The sequence below is a fragment of the Crotalus tigris genome, unplaced genomic scaffold, assembly GCF_016545835.1.
Source record: "Crotalus tigris isolate CLP2741 ecotype Arizona unplaced genomic scaffold, ASM1654583v1 scf7180000019068.10715455, whole genome shotgun sequence".
NCBI lineage: Eukaryota > Metazoa > Chordata > Lepidosauria > Squamata > Viperidae > Crotalus > Crotalus tigris.
The window spans coordinates 4317866-4342546 of record NW_024097358.1 but is presented as its reverse complement, the minus strand read 5'-3'; the positions used below and the strand labels follow the sequence as shown (position 1 = coordinate 4342546).

At 43.1% G+C, this 24681-nt stretch overlaps 2 protein-coding genes across 3 annotated transcripts in view; both read left to right on the top strand.

Moving 5' to 3' along the window:
- The first annotated feature begins 1724 nt into the window (after positions 1–1724).
- SH3GL3 (SH3 domain containing GRB2 like 3, endophilin A3) lies at positions 1725–24519 on the top strand. Of its 2 annotated transcripts, none has more exons than XM_039358902.1 (9): positions 1725–1915; positions 15561–15629; positions 16052–16124; positions 17322–17465; positions 18723–18856; positions 20163–20321; positions 22593–22696; positions 22921–23048; positions 23754–24519. In XM_039358902.1, exons 1-9 carry the CDS (start codon positions 1871–1873, stop codon positions 23957–23959), a joined length of 1062 nt encoding a protein of 353 aa, XP_039214836.1. In that variant the 5' UTR covers positions 1725–1870; the 3' UTR covers positions 23960–24519. The 2 variants fall into 2 exon arrangements, with proteins under 2 accessions (XP_039214836.1, XP_039214837.1); XM_039358903.1 differs by lacking the exon at positions 1725–1915 and adding an exon at positions 14468–14613.
- ADAMTSL3 (ADAMTS like 3) overlaps positions 22928–24681 on the top strand; it is a 168222-nt gene continuing 166468 nt past the window's right edge. The window contains exon 1 of the mRNA XM_039358892.1: positions 22928–23048. The gene's annotated coding sequence lies outside the window, so the exon portion shown is untranslated. The remainder of the gene's footprint in view (positions 23049–24681) is intronic.

Here is a 24681-nt window from a genome sequence, read left to right as displayed (position 1 = left end):
AGAACCAATGTGGTACATTTTCTTCAGCATCCTTTCCTTGCAAAGAAAAGACTTTGGCAGAAAGTGCACATAGATTTCTGCAGCCAAATGTACAGGGCGGGAACATCCACCCGGCTGGTCCTACTAGCAGGTTTTGCAGTTGAAAACTTATGCATACTTCAAGAACATGTTTATTTAATTTACTGTAGCCTTCTCCTGACCTAGAGGCGTACGTAAGACTTGGCTGCAGAAACTGCGATAGAGGTTATTTCCCTCTTTGTAAAACTCAAAAATGGCAGTTTGTTTTTTTCCCAGCTATCACATATGAATTTACATACCGTCAGTGGATATTTACTACTCCCCAAGTCAGACCTACTTGGCTTACTGCTTTTTATTTACTGCCTTAAGGTTTTAAGTAATTTAACGGGGGCTGCCTGAAATTTAGGAGATGAGCATTGTAGATTAGAACTAATTCAGTGGACCGATTAAAGCAGGAGAAATCCCAGCAGCTCAGCAACAGGTTTATAATCCAGATGTTACGCACACCCCAATGTAGCACACAGATGATACACAAGGCGTGCAGGGATTCAGTCTCTTTCTGAGTCAGAGACAATGCCTGGCTATGACCGATTCTATGCCATCATGAAAACAAACTACAGGACACAGAACCCATTAATGGGTAAACGCTTGGTACAAATTCTGCCCCAAGCTAAATAAACTGTGATTTATATGCAAAACAGATCACTTTGGCAGGGCATTGAACCAGCTGAGCTGAACCCAAAGCCTTGTTGGCTTAGCTGTTCACCTCCATGATTTCCACGCTCCTCCGCCAAATAGAATAATAACTTTATGCCAAATAGAATAATAACTTTATTGTCACTTTGAATGTACACCAATCGGCATACCTTAAAATGAAATTTCGTTGCATTCAGAGGGTCACCACCTCCGATATACACTACATAAATATGACAAAAATAAATAAACACACAGAATGATGCATATACCCACAGGTATTATATGGCAAAGAGAAACAACACAGTCTAATTCAGGTTCTGTATACACGTGCATGGCAAGAAAAATGAATCTTGCGAGTGTACCAGACAGATGGTATAGGGCAGGAGTCCCCCCAATCCCTGGACCAGTACCGGGCCACGGGATGCCAGCAACCAGTCCACACAAACAAGCAAAGCCCCATCTGCGGGATGCAGGCAGTACACAAAACCATGCACCCTCCGGTCCACGGAAAAACCTCTCTCCACGGAACCGGTCCCTAGGGAATAAAGCTATTACAGAATCCGGTAGTCCTGCTACAAATACTTCAAAACCTGCTCCCAGAGGGGAATAACAGAAACAGACCATAAAGTGGGCATGAGAGGGGTGTCTAACAACGCTTTGAGCTCTGAGCACACATATTTCTTACCACGGGTGCCTATTCTTAGGGGAGAGGCTATCGCCCACACTCTTGCACTCGAATAAGGCGTGCACCCACCCACACGCCCACGACTACCTCCTATCTCCCCTTTCCGACGAGCAGCCTCCCCGCGGGTTGCTCCCCTCTCTGCCTCCCTCCGCGCGCGGTCTCTAAGCAATCACAGAACGTGGGCGCCCCGGAGAGCTTTCCTTTTTTGCATAGCTCCTGCGGATGGGCCAATAGGCGGGCGAGAAGCCCTCCCTGCATTTGCATAGTGGTCGTCGCGGGCCAATGGGCTGGCAGGTTTGGAGCGTGTTTGGAACGCGGCGTTGCATCCCTCTGGCGAGCGGCGCCGAGCGAGGGGAAGGAAGCCTTTCGCGAGCGGAGCCCGTCCCGGGAGCGGCCCTGCTCTTTTTTGGGGACTGGAGACTTGGGAGTTCCGCCGCCGCCTCCGCTGCTACTACGTCCCGAGGTGGGAGCATGTCGGTGGCGGGCCTGAAGAAGCAGTTCCATAAAGCTAGTCAGGTGAGCAGAGCCAGCGTGGAGGAACCCTAAGGGAGTTAAAAGACGCAACCCACCTCGCAGACCTGAGAGCATGAGGGCACAGGCGCCCCCCGTAACTGGGTTCGCACGACGCGTTATCCCTCTGTAGAGTTTGTCGCTGAGAGACTTGGCTGTGTAAACCCATATGGGAGGGTTCCTGCACGATAACACGGCGTGGGACGTGCCTCCCGCGGGTTTGCTCTGTAAACCACCATTAAACCAGCGGTGGCCTAATAGGTTGTGTGAAAGAGATCCTTGGAGGAGGATGCGTAGAGCGGGAGTTAGGGAAGAGAGGTTGTAGCCTTGTCCGAACTGGATTTTCCTGCCAAACTTTTCCTTTTGATATTTAGAGATGGGTGGCAAAGAAATCTAATGAATAAATCGAAGACTACGTCTAATATTATATTATGTTATGTTATAATATTATATTTATCATATTATATTTATCATATATTATTATATTATATATTATATTATTATATTTTCATTATATATATATATTCATTTATATATATATATATATGTTCATTTTATATATATATTCATTTTTAGATATATATATATATATCATATATATATATATTTATTTTTATTTATATATTCATTATATATATATATTCATTATATATATATTCATATATATATATATGTATACTTTATGTATGTATGTATATATGTATATGTATAGTATGCTATTTCTCTCTCTCTCTCTCTCTCTCTCTCTCTCTCTCTCTCTCTCTCTCTATATATATATATATATATATATATATATATATATATATATATATATATATATAAACAAACAAACAAACAAACAAACAAACTTTATCCCTTCCCCTTCGGAGGGACCCCTTGTTAAAGGCTTCCCGTTCTCTCTCTACTCAGTGTTGGAACAAATTTCTGTGCCTTTGTGCAAAAGGCAGGGCTCACATTTTTTTCCAATATTCTTGAGAAGGTTGCATGTGTGAAGGGATGCTAGAGGCCAAAGGAATCCCCAAGCAGCCTTTGGGGCGGTCCTGCTTATGGAGGGAGAGCAACCAGTTCCTCTCCGGCATGTTTACTTTCCCAGCAAGCCCATCTGGGAATTCCCTTCTCTTCCCTCCCTTGAGGTGCTGAGCCAGGTTGCTTTGAAGGTGATGGAGTTGGCTGGCTGATGAGTGGCTGCTTTCTGTTGCTTTAATCCTTATCAAAGTGTGTTGTTTCATCAAATTCTTGTCCCGTTCTAGATAGCTGATTTCTCCTCTCCATTGATTTTTAGATCCCTGTTGCCCCTTGGTGGGGGCTAGGTTCCTATGTGTTGCTTTTCTTTTCTGGATGGGCTTTTTTCCCCAATAAGGGATACCCTGGAATTGGGTTTCTTCTTTGCAACTTTAAGCTATGTGGACTTAAACTCTCAGAATTCCCCAGCCAACCATGCTGGCTGAGGAATTCTGGGAGTTAAAGTCTGTATCTTTGAAGAGCATCTCGACTGGGAACAGCTATTTTAATTGGTTCCCCCCCCCCTCCATTTCTGCAGGGTGAAAAGCTACTAAAATGAAAGGAGAAACCTGCCATTCAAATTTGGGTTTATGTCTAACTTTTTGATCTCGGTTATGTTTATCCTCAACCTTCATGTGGAGTTTTTAATGAGAAGGTTTTATCCTTAAAACAATCAATGGGGCTAGGTTAGGCTGACCAGTAATATTTGACACAAAGTCAGAATCTTGAAGACCCTTATTCCTTCTTGGCCTGAGACCCCAACTTGTAGGACACACTGTGTCTCAGTCAATATAACTTTGAGAGTTGTATGCAACGGAATTTCATTTTAATATATGCCAATTAGTGTACATTCAAAGTGATAATAAAGTTATTATTCTATTCTATTCTATTCTATTCTATTCTATTCTATTCTATTCTATTCTATTCTATTCTATTCTATTCTATTCCTATTTCTTATTCTATTCTATTCCTATTTCTTATTCTATTCTATTCTATGTAAAGGTTGCATACTATTAGTGTCTCTTCTTTTTTTAAGCAGAATGACAATAGTTATCTTTAGCATCTAAAGGAAGTAGAAAAGTAATTTCCTTTAGTCTTTAAGATGCTAATGAGTATGAGATGGCCTAATAGTCTTTATCTGGTGCTTAGATAAGGAAAGACTTGTGTTGTAAAATAAAGGATCTGTATTTGCGTATCAAACTAGTCAGTCAAAGTGCACTGAGTCAGACCCAGTCCTGATGACTACATGAATTAAATGCCCTCAACTTTAACTCAACCTATCCCTGTCTGTGGGATGTTCCTGTGATCTTGATGCCATCCATTCCGTTTATTATCCTTTGCTTTTTTCATCTTTTGCTTCTTTCAATCTTGTCAAGCATCACTTTTTTTCTAGTTCATCATAATTGTTACTACATGCGGAAGGCCTGTGAATATCTGTTGCTAATCTTTGTCTTGGGGGGGGGGTGTTAATTGATTGCTTGATTATGTGCTATCAAGTGCTTTTCCTGACCAAATAGCTGGATCTGCAGACCATGGTGAACTGTTGCTGACCTTGTCTTTTAGATTAGGGAAATAGACCATTTTTATTTTTAGTCCTAGTAGGACTAACTTATTGGTTCTTCTTGCAGCCCATGATACTACTGGTATTATCCCAAATCTATCTTTCCTCTCTTTCCCTCAAAGTTTAATTTTCAACATCGGACATTATCCTTGGAAAGTGTGCTTCTTTGAATCTCGTCTCAGGCTTTCACTGCATTCCTCCATAAATTTAATCTTGTCCTTATTCCTTGAGTACAGAACACTAACTATTCTTGAGCTCAGGAAGACAAAATGATATGTCATCTTCTTGTCGTGAGTTCATTTCATTGGTGGTTGATGTTACTTTGGGCTACCTAATGTGTATCGTTAATCTAGTTTTTTTAAACTTTCATCCCAGGCTCTTCTTAGTCCTCTTTATTTTCAGCCAACAAAATGCCATCATCTGCGTATCTCAAATTGTTAGGGGTTCAGCCTCCAATTTTCATTCCAACTGCCCCATTGTTCAATCTTGCATCCAGTCTTGCATTTGTATACATTAAGTGGACGTAGAGACAATATGCTCCCTTGTCTGTCTCACATTGCTTTTCTGAGTCTCTTCTGTTTTTTCCAAACTCACTTCTTACAGTAACTATTTGTTCATTGTAAATGTCCTTTGGAAAAAAAATAATAATTAGACGTTCTGATACAGACATTAGCCTTAATCATTTTGACACCTGTTCAGTGCTTCAAATTCCATTCGGAATTGGTTAGTGATGGGACCTCCTTCTCTCTTTGCTTGTCTCCTGGCTTCCAGATCTGCTCATGAATGTTCTGCCTATCTTAGCCCGCAATTAGAGGAGAACCTTTTAACCGGAAGATAGATATCACCTTCTGATACCCAGATTCATATTCATATTCAAATGTTATGGCTGTGCCCATATTATTTTCTTGGCAAGAGTAGAGAAGGGTTTTTTTTTCCCCTGTTGCTTTTTTTCAGGTTTGGTTTTGGAATGTCTTCTAAGTATTTTGGCTTGGTTTATGCTTGTAGAACCCCATCCTCCCCTTTTTGACTTACTAGCAAAGATGCCCCTACCAGAAGTTTCTATTCCTGCTAACATCAACCTCAGAGGCAATAATGGGAGGGGGGGGTCTTTCTGCAACCCCTGAGGGAGGCATCATAGAGATTCGTGGTTTGCTTAAACCATGGTATGTATACGTTGCAGTGAGTAGATGCACATGTCGTACAGAGCCCTAACCATGGCTTATGAGTCACAATGAAGCCCAGACTGAACCCATTATGGCTTAGTACGGAGGTCCCTAACCTTTTGGGTACCAGGGTTACATGGAGAGAGGTTTTTCCATGGACCAGAGAGTGCAAGACTTTGTGTGCTGCCTGCATCCCATGGATGGGGCTTTGCTTGTTTGCGCAGACCAGTTGCTGGCATGCCGCGGGCCGGTACTGGTCCACGGACCAAGAGTTGGGGACCCCTGGCTTAGTACTCTGTTTCTCAACCAAAGCAATTTCCAAATGTGTGGACTTCAGCTCCCAGAATTCCACAGCCAGCATCAGCACAGAATTCTGGGAGTTGAAAGCCACACAATGTTAGGAAACACTGGCTTAATAAAACATGTAATCCCAGCCGTAATTTTGAGAGAAGCGGGTTTTCTTTTCCAAATTTGTTTTATAAATGACGTCGGAAGCTGTGATGGAAATAGTCTTTCAAATTAAACTGGTGCTGCCCTTTTCTTTTGACTGTCCCCAGAGGTTTAGATGTAAGTTGTTTGAATTTCCTGGGTCCCGTTTTTTAAAAGCAAAGTTATGGCTTATTCCACCAGTAAATTACTCATCTGAATGAGGCAGCTGTTATGCCTCTTTTCTGAGGTCAAGAACAAAAGAGGCATTATTCATGAAGCTTGACTAACCACAACGTAAGCAAGAGCCGAGCAACGTGCATACAATAACTCTGTAATGCATCTCAAGAGTATAAAATATTCTCCGTGGGTTGTCTTGGATTCGTTACACTGCTGAGTCACAGATAGCTGGAAACGTAGATGGGGTAGCTCCTGACATAGTCACAAGAATAAAAGGCATAGCTTTGTGTAAAATATGTACATGCTAATTTATGGGTAGAGATGCTGATTTACTAATAATTACTATCCTGCTGGCAAAAGTGGAAAAAAACAGAGATCCACATTTTTGGAACTCTCTCTCTCTCTCTCTCTCTCTCTCTCTCCTCCCCCCATATCTCTCTCTCTCCCTCCCTCCCTCCCTCCCTCCCTATATATCTATCTCTCTATCTCTCTCTATCTCTCTATCTATCTCTCTCTCTATCTATCTATCTATCTATCTATCTATCTGTCTATCTATCTATCTCTCTCTATCTCTCTATCTATCTCTCTATCTATCTATCTATCTATCTATCTATCTATCAAAAATGGAAAAAAACAGAGATCCACATTTTTGGATCTCTCTCTCTCCCTCCCTCCCTCCCTCTCCCTCTCCCTCCCTCCCTCCCTCCCTCCCTCCCTCCCTATCTCCCTCTCTCTCTCTCTGTATCTATCTATCTATCTATCTATCTATCTATCTATCTATCTATCTATCTATCTATCTATCTATCTATCTCTATCTCTCTGTCTATATCTGTCTGTCTGTCTGTCTGTCTATCTATCTATCTATCTATCTCTATCTCTCTGTCTATATCTGTCTGTCTGTCTGTCTATCTATCTATCTATCTATCTATCTATCTATCTATCTATCAAAAATGGAAAAAAACAGAGATCCACATTTTTGGATCTCTCTCTCTCTCTCTCTCTCTCTCTCTCCCTATATATCTATTATCTATCTCTATCTCTCTGTCTCTCTATCTATCTCTCTCTCTCTCTCTCTCTCTCTCTCTATCTCTGTTTATATCTATCTATATCTACCCCCCCCCTCTCTCTCTCGGCTTTTTGTATATTGAGAAATCAGAAGTTGACTTGAGGCGCATTGTTCAAGACCAAGATTGGAATGACCCGACTGAGATATAGAAATGAGGTCACCGTTCAGGTGGAAATCCAGAAAGTGAGACTTGCTTTCTCTAGCTAGGATTGATTGTTGAGTGCCCATTTACAGTACTTTATTTCAGCTTTGTGCAAGACAATCTGGAACATTTTGTGCCTGTGAGAGGTTTGAATCTTGAAATTAAATTAGGGAGCAACAAAATGCAATTTAGATGGAACATCACATCCCCTGGACCGGTTGACACTGGTGAAAATATCTTTCTATGTGTTCATTCTGAGCCTACATATTGAAACATAATTGCGGGCCACAGTGTCACCAGAAATTGGATTGGGTAGTAGAGCATCTTGAAGGCGAGCAGGCTTGTCATGTGAGACATGTTTTGCACCCTGAGGGGGGGAAAAGAGACTTCCTGCAGGCCCAGTTTTTTATGTAAAAAGTTTTCCTTTGGTTCTATGTTTCATCTGTGTGTTGCCCTTTTTATTATTTCCGAAGCACAAAAAATGGCTTTCAGTTGCTGCTTAGTGTTTCCATTCATGGAGAACATTCTGAGACAAGGAGAATGTGCTTCTTTTGACTATACAGCGAGTCCTCAACTTAGCAGTAGAAATTTTGGGCTTAGTTGTGATCTAAGTGAAAGCTTTGTTAAGTGAGCTTTGCCCCATTTTACGATTTTTTTTGCCACAGCCGTTAAGTGAATCACTGCAGTTGTTAAATTAGTCACAGGGCTTTTAAGTGATCCGGCTTCCCCATTGAAGCTCGCCAAAGGGGATCATGTGATCCCAGGACACTGCGACCGTCCTAAATGTGAGTCAGTTCTCAAGCATCCCAGTGTAAATCACGTGACCAATGGGGATGCTGCAACGGTCATAAGTGTGAAAAATGGTCATAAGTCGCTTTTTTCAGCGCTGTTGTAACTTCAAGCGGTCACTAAATGAACTGTTGTAAATTGAGGCCTACCTGTAGATCATAAGCTAATTCAACATTTGATATGCATTGTTAGGAACTGATGTACATTGGATGCACTGTTAGCAGATTGAATCTCTTTTTTTTTTTGTACATGGAGTTTCCACACGAGGATCTTTTCCCCCCCAGCTCTAATCAGATTTTTAGACTGGGAAGCATATTGCATTTTTAGCATTCCAGGCTGTGTTTATGGATGTCTGCTACAATATTTTATTTATGGAGCTACCAAACTGCAAGGGCTCCTTTTAAACTTAATCCTTAACCGAGTTCCCCACTAAACATGCTTTCCTTGTTCACAGAATGTGGAGTGAGGAAGTTATAAAGTCATTGAGGCCAAGTTCCCAAATATTTTTTAAAAGTCTTCTTGGACTCACCTGGCAATAATCAAGAGTTTCTCAAATTGTTCATAAGCTTGTTACAATTGAAATTAAAAAAGAAATCTAGGCCTGGGTTGACAGGATATAAACTAAACTATCATGATTTACTTGAGTTTTCACAGCGCCTTTTATAAATGGGCTGTTTTGCTATTGTTTTGATTTATTGTGATTGCTGCTGTATACAGGCTTAGAAGAATAAAACAAGTAGGCATGCTTAGAAAACAAGAAAGGGGGAATGGGGATGGTTGCAGTTCAGTATTCCTTTTTTTATCTTCCATCAGCAGCTCCTCGTTTGTTTCATTTTTCATTGTCGAAGAAAAACTCTTTGAAATGTGAAGCAGCCTGTCTGTCTTTGGAAGGTACGCTGTTTTGCAATTTAGCAAGGGGCAAACTGGGAAGTAGGTCTTAGGCCGTATATTTGAAGATTCATGTATGTATTTATTTCTAGAGATGGGACAGACAAGGTTTGTGATAGATACACACTGTGACAGCACTGCCTGGTAGAAAATAAGAAGCCAGAGAATCATGCTTGAGTCCCTTCTGAATCAAAGGGCCCTTTGTCTGTCTGCTCCATCTTATCCAAAAGGTTGTCCCAATAGTTAAATTTTGCTTCTTAACCCACCCCGGCAAGGCCTGAGTGCTGTATCAGGTATAATAATGCAAGCAGTCTGAGAGCCCTTTTAAACCATGATTGTAGCTACATGGATCCAACTGTTCTGTACACAACATGTGCACTGCTGGGGCTGATGGTTAGAACAATTAATCAGTAGAATGGCTTGTCTCCAGAAGTTGTGGGTGCACCATCGCTGGAGGATTTTAAGAAGAGATTGGACAGCCACTTGTCTGGAATGGTATAGGGCAGGGGTAGGCAACCTTGGCTCTTTTATGACTTGTGGACTTCAACTCCCAGAATTCCTGAGCCAGCATGGGGGAAACTATGGCCCCTTCATGACTTGTGGACTTCAACTCCCAGAATTCCTGAGCCAGCATGGCTCAGCTTGGAAACCTCTCCCTGTCCCCTCAGCATGGCTGGCTCAGGAATTCTGGGAGTTGACGTCAACCAGTCATAAACGAGCCAAGGTTACCTACTTTTGCCCAAATGCCTGAATTTTGATCACATGATCGTGAGGAAAAATATTTAAATATTTAAAGCAGGGGTCTTCAACCCTGGCCCTTTTATGACTGGTGGACTTCAACTCCCAGAATTCCTGAGCCAGCATGGCTCAGTATGGAAACCTCTCCCTTTCCCCTCAGCATGGCTGGCTCAGGAATTCTGGGAGTTGAAGTCCGTGAGTCATAAAAGAGCCAAGGTTGCCTACCCCTGGTATAGAGTCTCATGCTTGAGAGAGGGTTAGACTAGAAGACCTCCAAGGTCCCTTCCAACTCTATTCTGATTGCATTGAGGCCACCCAAATCACCTACTTACGGACCGTGGAATTGGGATCTTACAAACTTCAGAGAAAGAAGAGTAGTTTATGACTGCAGGTAGTCTTTCCTTGTGGCAGGTGGATATCCTAGGTTCCTGAGAATCTTTCATTATTTTATTTGTTGCTGTAAGCATGCTTTTCATTCTTCAGCAGCCCACAAAGATGTCAGGGCATGCCATTTAGAAATTAGAGGAAGAATCTCTGCAGCAGAATATTATTACCCAGCCAAAGGCTTCGGTTACACAGAGAGCTCATAGCTGTGGTAACAGCTCAAGGTGCCAGTTCTGCTCCACCCATGAGCCAACGCTGCGTTCAGATATACTTCGAGGCAAGCAAAAACAATAACCTGCAATCACGTTGAGGCTGATCACAGCTTGGATAGGAAAGGCCAAATGGGAGGAACTCAGTTCAGGGCCTAAGGCTGCAGCAAAATTCCTGATGGAAATTATTTTGTGAATTAGGGGTGCCATTTTGTGAGGGTGCCCAGAACACCCTTGTATCCATACAGTACATTTATTGACTCAAAAGGTTTATCGATTGATTCTGGAGCACTGCTTTAGATGATGAGTGATGAGAGGGCAGAACACACAACCTTATGGTCTTGAGCATCTTCTTGTAGGTGTTGGTTCTAGAAAAATCTCCATCTTCAAAAAAGATGGGATCTTGTTCCCAGACCGTGGTTGTCTACACCTGATTGTCTAGATCAGCACTGATCAATCTTGGCAACTTGAAGATGTGTGGAGTTCAACTCCTAGAATTCCTCAGCCTGCGGAATTCTGGGAGTCGATGTCCCAATGTCTTCAAGTTGGTAAGGTGACCAGATGCTGGAGGCCACCTAAATCGCTACTTATAGATAGCAGACGTGGGATCCCAGCTCCCTGGGATGGGGTGTGGAGAAGGACAAACCATCTCAGGTTGACTGATGCTCGTTGAATAGTGCTTCTATTTGATGGAGAAACTCTTCAGTTTTTGCAGTAGCCTTTCTCTCCAGTATTGTAATTGCATAAGTTGTTTTTCCATGTAGGTCCCCACTTCACCCCACAAATATTAATTCATGAGTGTTTTCTTTGGAGCCCAGTGCACCCAACACTTGCTATCAGCTGTCAGCTTCTTGGGCTCATTTACCATCTTAAAATGAATAAACTTGAGTAAAATGTACAGATCACCAATGTGTCTTCTCAAATCTACTTTTTGTTTTGAAAAACACATTTTGTTTTACATCTCTTTTGTGCAAAGTTTCTTTACCCAGCTGCCAAACTGTGAAAACAGAGTAAAACATCAACCAGCTTTTTTTAGAAGCTACTTATAAGAAGATGTTTATTTACGGGACAGTAGCAGGATTTGGCCAAATTAGATCTCTTGAGGGTTTTTTTTTAATGATTGTCTTTTGTCTCCAGCTCAAGAACAGAAAGGGGAAAATGATGAGCTCATATCTAGGCCAAACAGAAGCAAAAAAAAAAAAAAATGATTCCAGCTTGATTTGGGAAGTAGGGAAATAAAAGGGAGAAGAAAGCCTTAGAAAGGCTATATTGTTGCTCTCTCGTTTCCACCAAAAAAGTTTGCTGTCGATCTTAACATTGTGTCCAAGGAGTCTTGCTTAGTGTTGCTTCTCTCTTGTAGCAAACAACAGGCTCATGTTGTTGCAACCTTGTGGCCCTTTTGTTAAAATATTTTCCCATCATGTCATTGCTACAGGGGCTGGAGAATTGCACAGGCTAACCCCACTTTCTTCTTCTTCCTTTAAAAAAAAAATCACTTTGCAAGTTTGCAAAGAACAGATTTTTTTTTTTCCCCCAAAGAGGCAATCAAATATTCAAGGACTAACATTGTGGTGGCCAGAAGTATGGGCAATGTTATTGTGTGTGTAGAATTGCTACGAGCTTCAAGATTAAGTCCACATTTTCTCCGAGGTCTCTATCTCAAATATTCTTTCCCTTTCTTTTAGCAAGGAGGTGATATTTGCCTAAGCACAACAAAAGCTCTTTTAAAAAGGAAAAAGATTTTCCTATAAAGCTTGGCTGTGTGCCGCAGAAGCTCAGTGGGATTTATTTCTGAGCAGACACAAATAAATGGGCAAGTACAACGTTACAAGACCCCGTTGCCAATGATATTAGGGCTCAGGATAGTCATTATCCCACTAGTTTATATTCACATTCTTGCATTTCAGTCATTGACCAGTCTTATGTAACCTTGACTGGTTGATTCATTCTTTCATTATGGGCCATTAAGTTGGTTTCCACTCCTAGCAAGCCACATTGATAGATTGTCTTTGTGACAATCTGTCCCTAACCTGATCTTTCAGATCTTTCAGTGGTATGATGATGTTGACGATATTATCCATTCAGTTGTCTATGGAGATTCTCAATCTTCAAAATCATGGTTGTCCCAATGGTGCTTTTTCAGAAGGGAACTGGGCTTTCCTAGCATTAGAGCAGTGGTTCTCAACCTGTGGGTCGGGACCCCATTTGGGGTCGAATGACCATTTCACAGGGGTCGCCAAACAACGCAGTCCACCATTTTTTCCCCCTTTTCCTTAGTTGTGCTACTCCCTTTTATTCTATTGGCTCTTGAAAGCCAATAGAAATTGTCCAGGCTGTCTCTGCCCTACTGAGCCCGCCAAAAGTCCCGTTCTGCAAACGGTGCTGCAACTTGTCTGCAGCAAAGGCGAGCTGTCTGGAAGCTTCCACCCCTCCCTGCTGAGCAACTACTAAAAATGTAAGTAAAAGATGGCCAGGGATAGGAGGTGGAAGGCCGGCGGGCGCAGGGAGGATTGCTGGCACGTGTGGGGCCCGGCGGGTGCCTTACCTCTCTTGGGCTGGGCCAGCTGGTGGCCCAGCCGGTGGTTGGCCTGCGCCGTCTCTGCTACTTGCCAGCTACGCCTCGGCCGGCACAGGGTGCAGCACCACGCATGCGCGGCGCTCCCGGGCAGGGAAAGTCCTTGACTTACGACCAGTTGGGTAGTCCTTGACTTATGACCGGTTGGGGGGGTCGCGGCATTAAAAAGGTTGAGAACCACTGCATTAGAGCTTTCTCCAGAGGGCTGTGTGTGTGTGTGTGTGTGTGTGTGTGTGTGTCTTTGATTCTGCCTCAATTACTTCCTGCAGCTTTTTGGCAAGTTTTTGTAAGTGGTTTGCCATTACTTCCTCCTTCCTAGGGCTAAGAAAGAGTGACAGGCTCAAAGTCATCCAGTTGACTTCACGCCTGCTCATAGTCTTCAGGTTTCTGAACTGCAACCCCAAACTGGCTTTTCCCAAAGATTAGATAACAGAATACATTCATAGAAATAATAATAAGAAACACAATGAAGTGAACAATGAATAGAATGCAGACAGCAGAGGTGAAAATATGGTTGGCATGGTCCTTAACTTGGACAAACTAGCATGTCCGTGACTGTCTCCAGAGGCTGAAAGCCCCAGGCTGGCTTCCTGGTTCTCATCGCAAGTATGATGTCACTTTTATTATTGTATCTGTGAGAATGTGCTTACAAGGTGTTACCTGGTGACTTTGAAGTAAACTGCTCCCTGGGGCTTGTGATTGTTGACTTGACTTAACAAGATTAATGGCTGCCATTAACCCCAGCTTGAGAGACAGCATTGAGGAAACACAATTCTAAGAATTATGTTTGCCAGGTTGAGTATATTAACTGCAGATGAGTGCTTCTAAATAAATGGGGCTGGCCTTTTGTACTGTCACTGGTGCAGTACACACTCCAAATAGCCATTTTAGTATGGGCAGTGGGCATCCCTGGATTACGTTTGGTCTCACAAGGAAGAGGGTGTGTATGTAGGGAATTCTTTCTGCTGCATTTGGGTTAATCAACACAACCAGATTGAGATTGAGATTCTCTCTCTCTCTCTCTCTCTCTCTCTCTCTCTCTCTCTCTCTCTCTCTCTCTCTCTCTCTCTCTCTCTCTCTCATAATGGTGGTCTCCTAAAAGAGGAAATGGAGTGCTTTTCTTTGGTCTGTCTTGCACAAATATCAGTCCCAGTTGTGCATTCATTGTAACGGCCCATAGTTACTGCTGTACCCGTTGAGTTGTGAGTAGAAGACATTTAAAGGAGGGGTGTGTGATGTGGGTGGGACAAGGGGCCAGACACTCTTCTTGCTCCTAGAAACCTGAAGATCTTTGACTTGAGGAAACATCTGCTACAGCCTGGTGTGGTTTGGAGGTGGAGCTGGTATCATTAGAGGCCCAAAAGTGATAAAGGGCAGGGGGCAGGCCAGGAAGATAAGCTGGGGAGAGGAGATAAGTCTCCTTCTGCATCTGAAATGGGAATTCCCTTTTCTGACAAAGCGGCCTGTGTGACACAAAGCGTGTGGCTACATGATACACAGTGAGGGGTCCTTGGTGCTCTGAGCTTGCTTGGTTTCTTGCAGACGTTGCATTACCCTAACTAGGTAACATCATCAGTGTTGGTAAGGAGTGGGCTTTGCTATTGGTTTATATTCTGGTGTCTTGCCTGTCTGGATGGGTGGGTGGGTGGTCTTAGGGATTCTTGGTTGGGCTGTTTACTAATGGTTCTTGGGCAGTTTCTTGATTGGGGTATTGCCTACTTCCGTGGTGGCGAACCTACGGCACACGTGCCACAGGTGGCACGCAGAGCCCTCTCTGTGGGCACACACACCATTGCCCCAGTCCTAGGCCTTCAGCTGGGTTTTATAAAATCTTTTCACTTTAGGCCTCTGCCGCCTTGTGCAAAACAAAAAAAAAAAAAAAGTTTCAAGCAATCAACCAATTTCAACTTCTCAGCAGGAAAAAAAAATCTTGCAAAGTTGGAATTGATTGATTGAACTTTTTAGTCCCCCGTCTGCTGTTATCACCGCAGCCACGCCCACCCAATGGGCCACGCCCACCCAATGGGCCACGCCCACCCGGCACCCGATGATACATAAGTGGGTTTTGGGTTGCAGTTTGGGCACTTGGTCTCTAAAAGGTTCGCCATCACTGGCCTACTTGATTGTTGGTCTGAAGTTGACCTTGGAGTTAATCTATGCTGATCTGAGTGCTGATTCCTGGTGGAGAGGTGCTGGAGTCTTTTTCCCTTTTGGGCCCAGGATTTCAGGATATGCACAAACAAGATCAGTTTATAGCATTGAAACATAAATTGGTGACACAAGGTCTCATCTCCACAAAGATGGTGTGGCTGAGAGCCAATGGCCATCCCCAGGTGAAGGGGATGAGTTAGGGTTTCTGTTTACAATCAAGTTTCCACTGGCTGTAATGAAACATATGCTAGGTATGCTGTTTCCAGGGTTTAAGGAAGATTCTTGGTTTTCCTTGGGCATATGAGTTCTGTCAGCCTTTTTCTGTGATGGCGAGTCCTTTGGTGCTGTTGTTTATCGTTATTCTTTTCCTCCTGCAGCTTTTCAGCGAGAAGATCAGTGGAGCAGAAGGGACAAAACTTGATGGAGACTTTCAAGAGATGGAGAAGGTAAGGCAGGTCTGCCATACTGGCGGCTAATTGGAAGGTATTTATTTCTAATTATAACTTGAGAGACCCTTTCCTCCTTTTTCTAAAATAGGCCATAGCTAGGAAAAGGTCTAGCTAGAGGACACCAGCTTGGCACAGATGAGTGTGTAATGTATGAAAGAAACAGTCCCCGTCATAGATTGTTAAAGATGAGCGATGGTTCGAAATTGAATTCTTTTGAATCCAGCATCTTGACCCATGTCCAATGGGCGTCGTTTGAACCACCTTAGAAGTGTTTCAAGGTCAAAACACTTCCCAAATGATCAGAAAATGCCCGTTTCTCATTTAGGAAGTAAAATTGGAAGTGTTGAGTTAAAAAAATGACTCATATTGAAAAATGATTTGCACAGCCCGCCTAAAGATGTTTTATTTTCTTCTTGCAGAAAATCGATGTCACTGGCAAGACGGTGGCAGAACTCTTATCCAAAGCTACAGAATATCTCCAACCTAACCCAGGTAGGAACCAGATATTTTCTGTGAGTTCCAGATGTTTCGAATGACCGAGCATCTTGGCGAACCAATCCATCAGATCTGGAGCCCACAGCTTCGTTGGTTTTCTACAGATGTGTTTTTATGTTGTAGCAGTTTTATTGGCTGTATTTTTACTTTACTGTTTAGGGGTAGTCCTCGGCTTACAATCATTCATTTAGTGGCTGTCACAGTTATGACGACACTGGGAAAAGTGGCCAGCCAGCTTCTGACGAGCAAAATCAATGGGCGAAGCCAGATTCACTTAACAACATTGAGATTCACTCAATGGTTTGCTTAACTCAGGGGTCTTCAAACTTGGCCCTTTTATGACTTGGGGACTTCAACTCCCAGAATTCCTCAGCCTGGCATGCTGGCTGAGGAATTCTGAGAGTTGAAGTTCACAAGTCATGAAGGGGCCATAGTTCCCCCATGCTGGCTGAGGAATTCTGGGAGTTGAAGTCCACAAGTCATGAAGGGGCCAAGTTTGAAGACTCCTGGCTTAACCCCATGGCAATAGAGTCGTAAAATTGGGTGTGACTCACTTAATGATGGCCTTGCTTGGTGACAGAAATTCCGCTCCCAATTATGGTCTTAAGGCGAGGACCACCCATATATACTTACGTTGTGCGTTGACTTACGACAGTTCACTTAGTCGCTGTTCAAAGTTACAAAGGCACTGAAAAAAGTGACTTGTGACCATTTTTTCACACTTACGACCATTGCAGCATGTGATCAGAATCTGGAAGCTTGGCAACTGACTCATATTTATGACGGTTGCAGTATCCTGGGGTAATGTGATCCTCATTTGTATCCTTCTGACAAGCAAAGTCACTTAACAACCATGTTATTAACCTGACAACTGGGGCCATTCACTTAACAACGACTGTGGCAAGCATAGTCGTCAAATGGGGCAAAACTCACTGTTAACCACTGTCTTGCTTAACAACAACAAAATCAGGGCTCAATTGTGGTCATAAGTTGAGGACTGCCTGTCCTGTGGATGCCATTAATCCCTCCACGGGTCTGGATGAAGTTGGTGACAACTTGCTGTATGGTGGCTGCATAGCAGAGTAACGTTCCCGGTCTGGAGACACGAAGTCCACGAGCAGAAATGTTCTCTAGACATACAGAAATCCCGGTACATCTTTTAAGCTTTTCAATATGAATCTCTCTCTTTTAAAGCCTACAGAGCTAAACTAGGAATGCTGAACACGGTCTCCAAGATCCGAGGGCAAGTCAAGGACACAGGATACCCACAGACCGAAGGATTACTTGGGGACTGTATGCTCCGATATGGGGGAGAACTGGGAGAGGACTCCACCTTCGGTGAGCTTCTGGAGCCACTGCAGCCTTGTTTACGTAGTTCTTGCAAGTGTCACTTCATAAATCTGGATGGCTAAGAAAAGGGCGGGTCCCTGCCTGAGCAGAGGGTAACAGAGATGCAAGATGCGAAGAGTGTGGAGGCAGGAGCGTGACGAAATACGGCCTCTCTCTTTGCCTGCTGCTCCTTAAAATGGATGTGCCGTTTTCAAGGACTGTCAATGGTACTCGGGTGTATTCCCTGAGATGCAGGCAAGAACATTATGTCCCTAGGCTAGACAGCTCGGAACAAAAACAAAAGCCAAATAAATAAAGAAATAAACAGGTTGAGTCTTCTATGAATGGCTGTAGTAGATCCAGGCAGATTGAAAAGTGTCCTGCTTCAAGAACTGAGACTCCCCCCCCATTGAAAATTCTAAAGTAAGATTAGGAGGGGGGGATGTTTCCCAGTCAACATTTACCTTGTTCTGTTGAAACCTGGCTAGTAACATGTTTTCATGTTCCTGCATCTTAAAGAAAAATAAGGCAATTCCCCTATTCTTTATTCATTCCAGTGGAGATTTTCTATGGTGAGGGAGAATTTGTATCCTGCCTTTAGTATTTTTACAAATAACTCCAGGAGGTGAGAACATCCAACATTTATTTGTCTGTCTGTCTGTCTGTCTGTCTCTCTCTCTCTCTCTGTCTCTGTCACTCGCGCTCTCTGTCACTCTCTGTCTCTCTCTCTGTCGCTCTCTCTCCGTGTCTGTCTCTGTCTGTCTGTTCCCCCTATCTCTGTCTCTCTGTCTCTCTCTCTTTCTGTCTCTCTCTCTCTCTCTCTGTATCTCTCTGTCTCTATCGCTCTCTCTCTGTCTCTGTCTCTCTCTGTCTCTGTCTCTCTGTCACTCTGTCTCTCTCTCTATCTCTGTCTCTCTCTTTGTCTCTCTCTGTCTCTATCTCTCTGTCTGTCTGTCTCTGTCTCTCTCTGTCTGTCTCTCTGTAACTCTCTCTCTCTCTCTCTCTCTCTCTCTCTCTCTCTCTCTCTCTCTGTCTCTGTCTCTCTCTCTCTCTCTGCAACAAGAGATACTTTTTAGTTATGAATTGCCTCTTCTATAGGATGTGACCAGAGAAATCATCTAGGAAATAAGGATAGAAGCTTTACACTTTTCAAAGAAAAGGGGCTGAAAACAAGCCTTTTATGTTTCTGTTAGAAAGTTGCTGAATCTTTTTTTTTTAATAAATCCTCCCTGATATGATACACGACTGTTGTTTCTTCTTTACAAGGTGCTGCGCTGATTGATGTGGGAGAAAGCATGAAGCAGATGGCAGAAGTGAAAGATTCCCTAGATATCACCATCAAGCAGAATTTTATTGACCCTCTACAGCTACTGCAAGAAAAGGATTTAAAAGAGATTGGAGTGAGTTTATCTTTGCCTGGAATATTTGCCTAGGGACGTGAGAGGCATCCTTGGAATAATATTAGTGTTTCTCAGATCTCTCTCGCGTGCTCTTCTTTTTTACTCCATAATGCCTGGATTTGCGTAATGTCTTAAACTTAGGTTAACAAAATACAATGGCCACGTTCATGTGATGTGCAGTTCCCAGACAAAGGATATTTCCTCTGGCTTAATCCAGTGGTCATGCCAAGATAATTTTTTATGATTTATTTATTGGCATCCCATCTTTTTATTATTTTTACAAATAACTCTAGGCAACGAACATATCCAACATACCTTTCTCCTCCTGTTTTTCCCACCACCACCACCCTGTGAGGTGGGTTGGGTTGAAAGATAGTGATAGACCCAAAGTCACCCAGCTAGCTTTCATGGCTAAGGCGGGACTTGAACTTACACCCCCCCCCCGCCACTTTCTAGTGTGGTGCTTTAACCACTAGACCAAACTGGCTCTCCAGTTTGAGTGGTTGAGATCCAGCAACACAATGAATCGCAAACGTTTCAGCACAATTCAGCTTAATCCAGTGGTTACCTGGACCCAGTTATGAGATCTCTATTTTTCTGGAGCACCTGGAATATCACCCTTCCTTGAAGCTTAAGGAGAATTTAGTTTTCTAACTTCCTCTTCCTCAGATTCCTTGCAAAAAGATGCACTTTGTTTTTTCCTCACATCAGAGGAATTTACTATATGTTTGGCATGGGGTGTGAACTTGGAAACTTTGATGAATTAAACCATGATTCATTGGGAACTGCTAGACCTTGGCTCTGAAGATGCTAGTCACAATTGCTGGTGAAATGTCACAATGTTGTTTAATCCATGATCACTAAACTCTGAAGCCCAGCACTGCCCAACAGATACCGGATGCGAAAACCTACACCAATAAACCATGATTCAGTTAAACATGGATAAACACACGGCATAAACAATGTTAGTGGAGTCTTGAATATGAATGGGCACGCTAGGGTCAAGAGAGAGAACATGACAGAAATTGAATGAGATCCAGAATATGAAAGTAAACCATATTTTGACAAATATGTGTTGCTTCTGATTTAGATGGCCTGAAGATTTTTCCTACAGTGAACAAACTATCTAGAATCTTAAGAATTTATTGCAAAGCAGCTGCTGAGGCATTCACAGATGCTGCTATTTTATTACTATTTTTTTTAGTTGTTCCACATGGCTAAAAAGATATTTCTGCCAAGGGCTTCTCCTCCTTCTTTACTCTAACCATTTGGTTCTCTTCTTTTTTTATTAAAAAAACAACAACAGCGCCATCTAAAAAAATTAGAAGGCCGGCGTCTAGATTACGATTACAAAAGGAAACGTCTCGGGAAGATTCCAGACGAGGAAGTGAAGCAAGCCATTGAGAAGTTTGAAGAGTCCAAAGAGTTGGCAGAACGGAGCATGTTCAACTTTTTGGAAAATGATGTAAGCTCCTCGCCTTGCTGTTTGAGGGCGAGACATATAGTATCTGCGTGGGTGTTTGTGGCGCATGTGATGTGGTGCAACTAGTTATTGTGAAGATGATCAGGTTGCCCGTACTCTGAGCACTGCCTACTCTTTTCCAAACAAGAAAGCAGATGAAACCTACGAATGATTGTGCAGTTCACCCGTTCCTGCCATTTTTAAACAGAGTAGCGGGCAGTCTACACCTCTTCAACCTGTTATCTGTCTCCCCTGTAGTTTGGTGATGCAATTTCTTGCTATTTTAAAATGCAGGAAACGGGAAACGCATCTAGTATTATCCCTAAAATAGTTTTAACTCCCGCCTCCCTCCAGATCCTGAGGCATTTCTTACCTCCATCCCTTTATCATCTCTTCTGCATCAGCTGTATGCAAAATGTGGCTTTTGAAGAGGTCAAACTGGGCCCAGTTCTACTTACTTCAAACTGCTTTATGAAGTGCTGCCCTCTCGTGGCTTTTAAAATTAGAAACTCGATCGTACTGTACAGGTAAATCCTTGATTTATGACCGTAATTGAGCTCAGAATTAACAGTTGTAAATCATGTCATTAAGTGAATCCTCATCCGATTTTATAAACTTTTTTTGCAATTGTCGTTAAGTGAACATGGCCGTTGTTAAGGGAATCGATTGCACACAATGGGCATTTTTTTTGGCTGCAAAATGGAAGTAATAGCAATAGCATTTAGACTTATATGCTGCTTCACAATGCTTTGCAGCCCTCTCTGAGCAGTTTACAGAGTCAGCCTATTGACATCCAACAATCTGGGTCCTCATTTTTACTGACACCAGTTCTTGGCAAAAAAAAAAAAAAGGCAGAAATCGTGATCCCATCAAGAATGCTGCAAAGGGTCACAAATGTGGGTCAGTTTCTGAGCACCCAAAATGGGATTGTGTGACCCCAGGAGGAAACCTTAGAGCATCAAATCGAAGTTTTAAGATAGTCAAGGACTATCTGTATAGGACAGTGGTGGCGAACCTGTGGCATGGGTGCGTGCCCTCTCTATGGGCACGCACACTGTTGCCCCAGTCCTAGGCCTTCAGCTGGGTTTTATAAAACCTTTTCGCTTTAGGCCTCCCCCGCTGTGTGCAAAAAAAAAAAAAAAAGGTTCAATCAATCAGTCAATTTCAACTTCTCGCGGGAAAAAAAAGATCTTGCAAAGTTGGAATTGATTGATTGAACTTTTTAGTCCCACCCAGTCTGCCATTACCACCGTAGCCATGCCCCCCACGGGCCATGCCCACCCAATGGGCCACGCCCACCCGGCACCCGACGATGCACAAGTGGGTTTTGGGTTGCAGTTTGGGCACTCGGTCTTTAAAAGGCTCGCCATCACTGGTATAAGAGTTTCAGATCTTGTCATCATAAGAGAAAAATTCAGAGTCAGGAGGTTTACCCTCATAAAATCTCCATTTCTGCATCTCACCGCAGTTTCTTCACAGTCTCTTCCAACCTTATTTTATGCAACCCCTTTTTGAACTAGGGCGTTCTATGCAGAAAGAGTAAGAAAACTATGGAAAACACTGAATTACAAATGGCAATGTATGTATGGTTGACACAGAAGAGGCATTGATAGGTTAAGGTGGAAAATCCTTGAAAGCCATTTTATCTGATTCATTTCTTCAGTGATACTATTCTAAACCAGACGTCCCCAACCTTTTAGGCACCAGGAACCAGTTCCGTGGAGAGAGCTTTTTCCACAGACCGGAAAGTGCATGGTTTTGTGTGCTGCCTGCATCCCGCGGATGAGGCTTTGCTTGTTTGTGCGGAGCGGTTGCTGGCATGCCACGGCCCAGTACACGTCCATGGACGAGGGATTGGGACTCCTGTTCTAAATTCTCCTTGTTCCTCGACAGTTCTTCCCATTCTTTCTCTTGCACTAATAAGCCACAATGAATAAGAATCTCCTGCTTTTTTTGAGTCCATGCTTTCTCCACCTTGTTTGGAAAATCATTCACAAACTCTCTCTCTCTCTCTCCCCCTCTCCCTCCCTCCCTCCCTCTCTCTTTGATTCCCTTTTTTTATTAAAAGTTTTTAAAATTTTACAATAAAAACCCTTTCCCCAATCCCTCCCAACCCTCCCCAAAACCCTCCCTCATTCTTCCCAAAGCTGAATACAGGCTTAACTAGAACTTAAAAGAAATTTTTTTTTTAAACCCAAATAAACCTTAAACTAATATCATTACACTCAATAAACAAGTTATAACATACTTTAATCTTTGATTCCCTTTTTATAGATAGAGCAAGTGTGTCAGCTGTTAGTCTTAGTAGAAGCCGCGCTGGATTATCACAAACAGTCTGCAGAAATTTTGGAGGATCTGCAGAGCAAGCTACAAAATCGGTAAGCCTAATCATGGTTTGGTTACTTTGCAAACTCTCTGAAGAAGTGCTATCCAAGGGCTGGCCTTCCAGATGCTGAGCCAGTTTTGTTAACCACAACTGGCAGATGTACCACAAGTTGACTCTAGGGCCCTGTCATGGTGCAAACGTCTGGCACCTCAGAAGTTAGGACAGGGGTAGGCAACCTTGGCTCTTTTATGACTTTCGTCTCCATCCTGGTTTCAGGATAAATGTGGCTTCAAGTCGCCCTAAACGTGAATTTAAGCCCAAACCAATCACACGGACGCATCTGGAAATAAGCAATGGTCAACCACACATTGGAATTTCCTTCAGTCCATCAATTAAATCATCAGGTATGTAATCATGGGGTCTATGGAGATTCTCAGTCATCCAGGTCATTCGTGTAAGTTGGGATAGAACAGAAGCCATCTTGCTGGTTTTTCGGTTGCCACAAGATTGGGGGAAGGAATGAAGAGTTTTATGCTAGCCTAAACCAAGGGTCCTCAACCTGCAGTCCGTGGACCACAGCATGCCAGCAACCGGGCTGCACAAACAAGTAAAACCCCATCCATGGGATGCAGGCAGCACACAAAAACACGCACCCTCCAGTCTGCAGAAAAACCTCTCTCCACGGAACTGGTCCCTGGTGCCCAAAAGCTTGAGGACCTCTGGCCTAAACAATTCTCTGTCCCATGGGAACCAAGGTCATTTCTGTTCCCTTGGCTGGGGTGGGTAGTGCCTAATGTTAGAAAGCCCGCCAAACTATTCTGTTGGGAAACGTAATTGATTGCATAAGGGTGGGAAGTTGAACTTTGTAATACTGTTGCTTTCTGGAGGGAACTTCAGTCTTGGTTTCACTTTTGACGGTGCCCGATACTTTGCGACCAAATAAACGTGTTCTTTGAGGAAAGCTCAAGCCTCGGAGTTCTGCTTTCATTGGTCTCATCTGTTGGAACCACGAGATCGGTATTAGAACGTTTATCATCTTGATCTTTGTTGCAAATGAAATGAGACAAAATAAAGCACCCTGAACATCTCGGATTGCTTATCCTGACCAGGTTCTTCATGCCACATGGACCAGCCGTGCTGCCAAGCCTTGTACGACTTTGAGGCTGAAAACGAAGGGGAGCTTGGCTTTAAGGAAGGGGACATCATCACGTTGACCAATCAGATTGACGAGAACTGGTACGAAGGCATGTTGAAAGGTGAATCCGGCTTTTTCCCCATCAGCTACGTTGAAGTCATTGTCGCCCTGCCGCAGTGAATGTGTCCTTCTCACGCTAGCGATGCAACCAAAAAACAGAGCCCAGAGCGGTGTTTTCATTTGTGCGGCGTACTACAAAAGCCTGTGCTTCCTTTGACCAACTTAACTGATTCTTTTGTACGCGTTTTTTAAGAAATATATTTATTTTGTATCCCTGCAATGTGTAAATTATTAAGCTCTTTCTTTCGATTGCCAGCAAAGAAGAGCAGCCAAGCCCGATCCTGTGCTTTTGTGCCTTGAAAATCTCCCTGAGGCTTTTTTTTCTGAAAATGAAGCTATTATGCCGATTATGGCAACAAGAAGCCATGCATCAAGTGATGAATTTTATTTGTGGGTACCATTTTTTTTAGCTACCCTAAGTTTGTTCATCATTGAGCCACTACTGTTACCCTGAACTGAACTGTGAAAAGCTAATACTTACCACGTGCTATATTTTGACTAGAGAAGATTACTTCCTTGATACTCCTGTATTAAGTCCACGTTACCCTCAAACGCTTAACTCTTCACTGACCAGAAGTAATAAAACATTTTTGTGGGAAATTTATTTCCTTTGCGTCTTACCAGGTATATCGTTCTTGGTCTACCAGCTTCACAACATCTGACATACCCAGCGCTAAACTTTGGCACTTCGAGTTTTTGGATTGTGAACGAGCTTTGTGAAAAATGATTGAGGATAAGAGCAAACGTGTGTTCTGCCACTTCTCTGTGGGATCCTGTTTTAG

Bases quoted from the DNA above. Each gene is read 5' to 3' on its own strand.
- SH3GL3 (XM_039358902.1), top strand. From the start codon at position 1,871: ATGTCGGTGGCGGGCCTGAAGAAGCAGTTCCATAAAGCTAGTCAG. The intron at 1,916-15,560 runs GTGAGCAGAGCC...TTCCTCCTGCAG, and splicing joins AGTTCCATAAAGCTAGTCAG to CTTTTCAGCGAGAAGATCAG. The intron at 20,322-22,592 runs GTAAGCTCCTCG...CCCTTTTTATAG, and splicing joins TCAACTTTTTGGAAAATGAT to ATAGAGCAAGTGTGTCAGCT.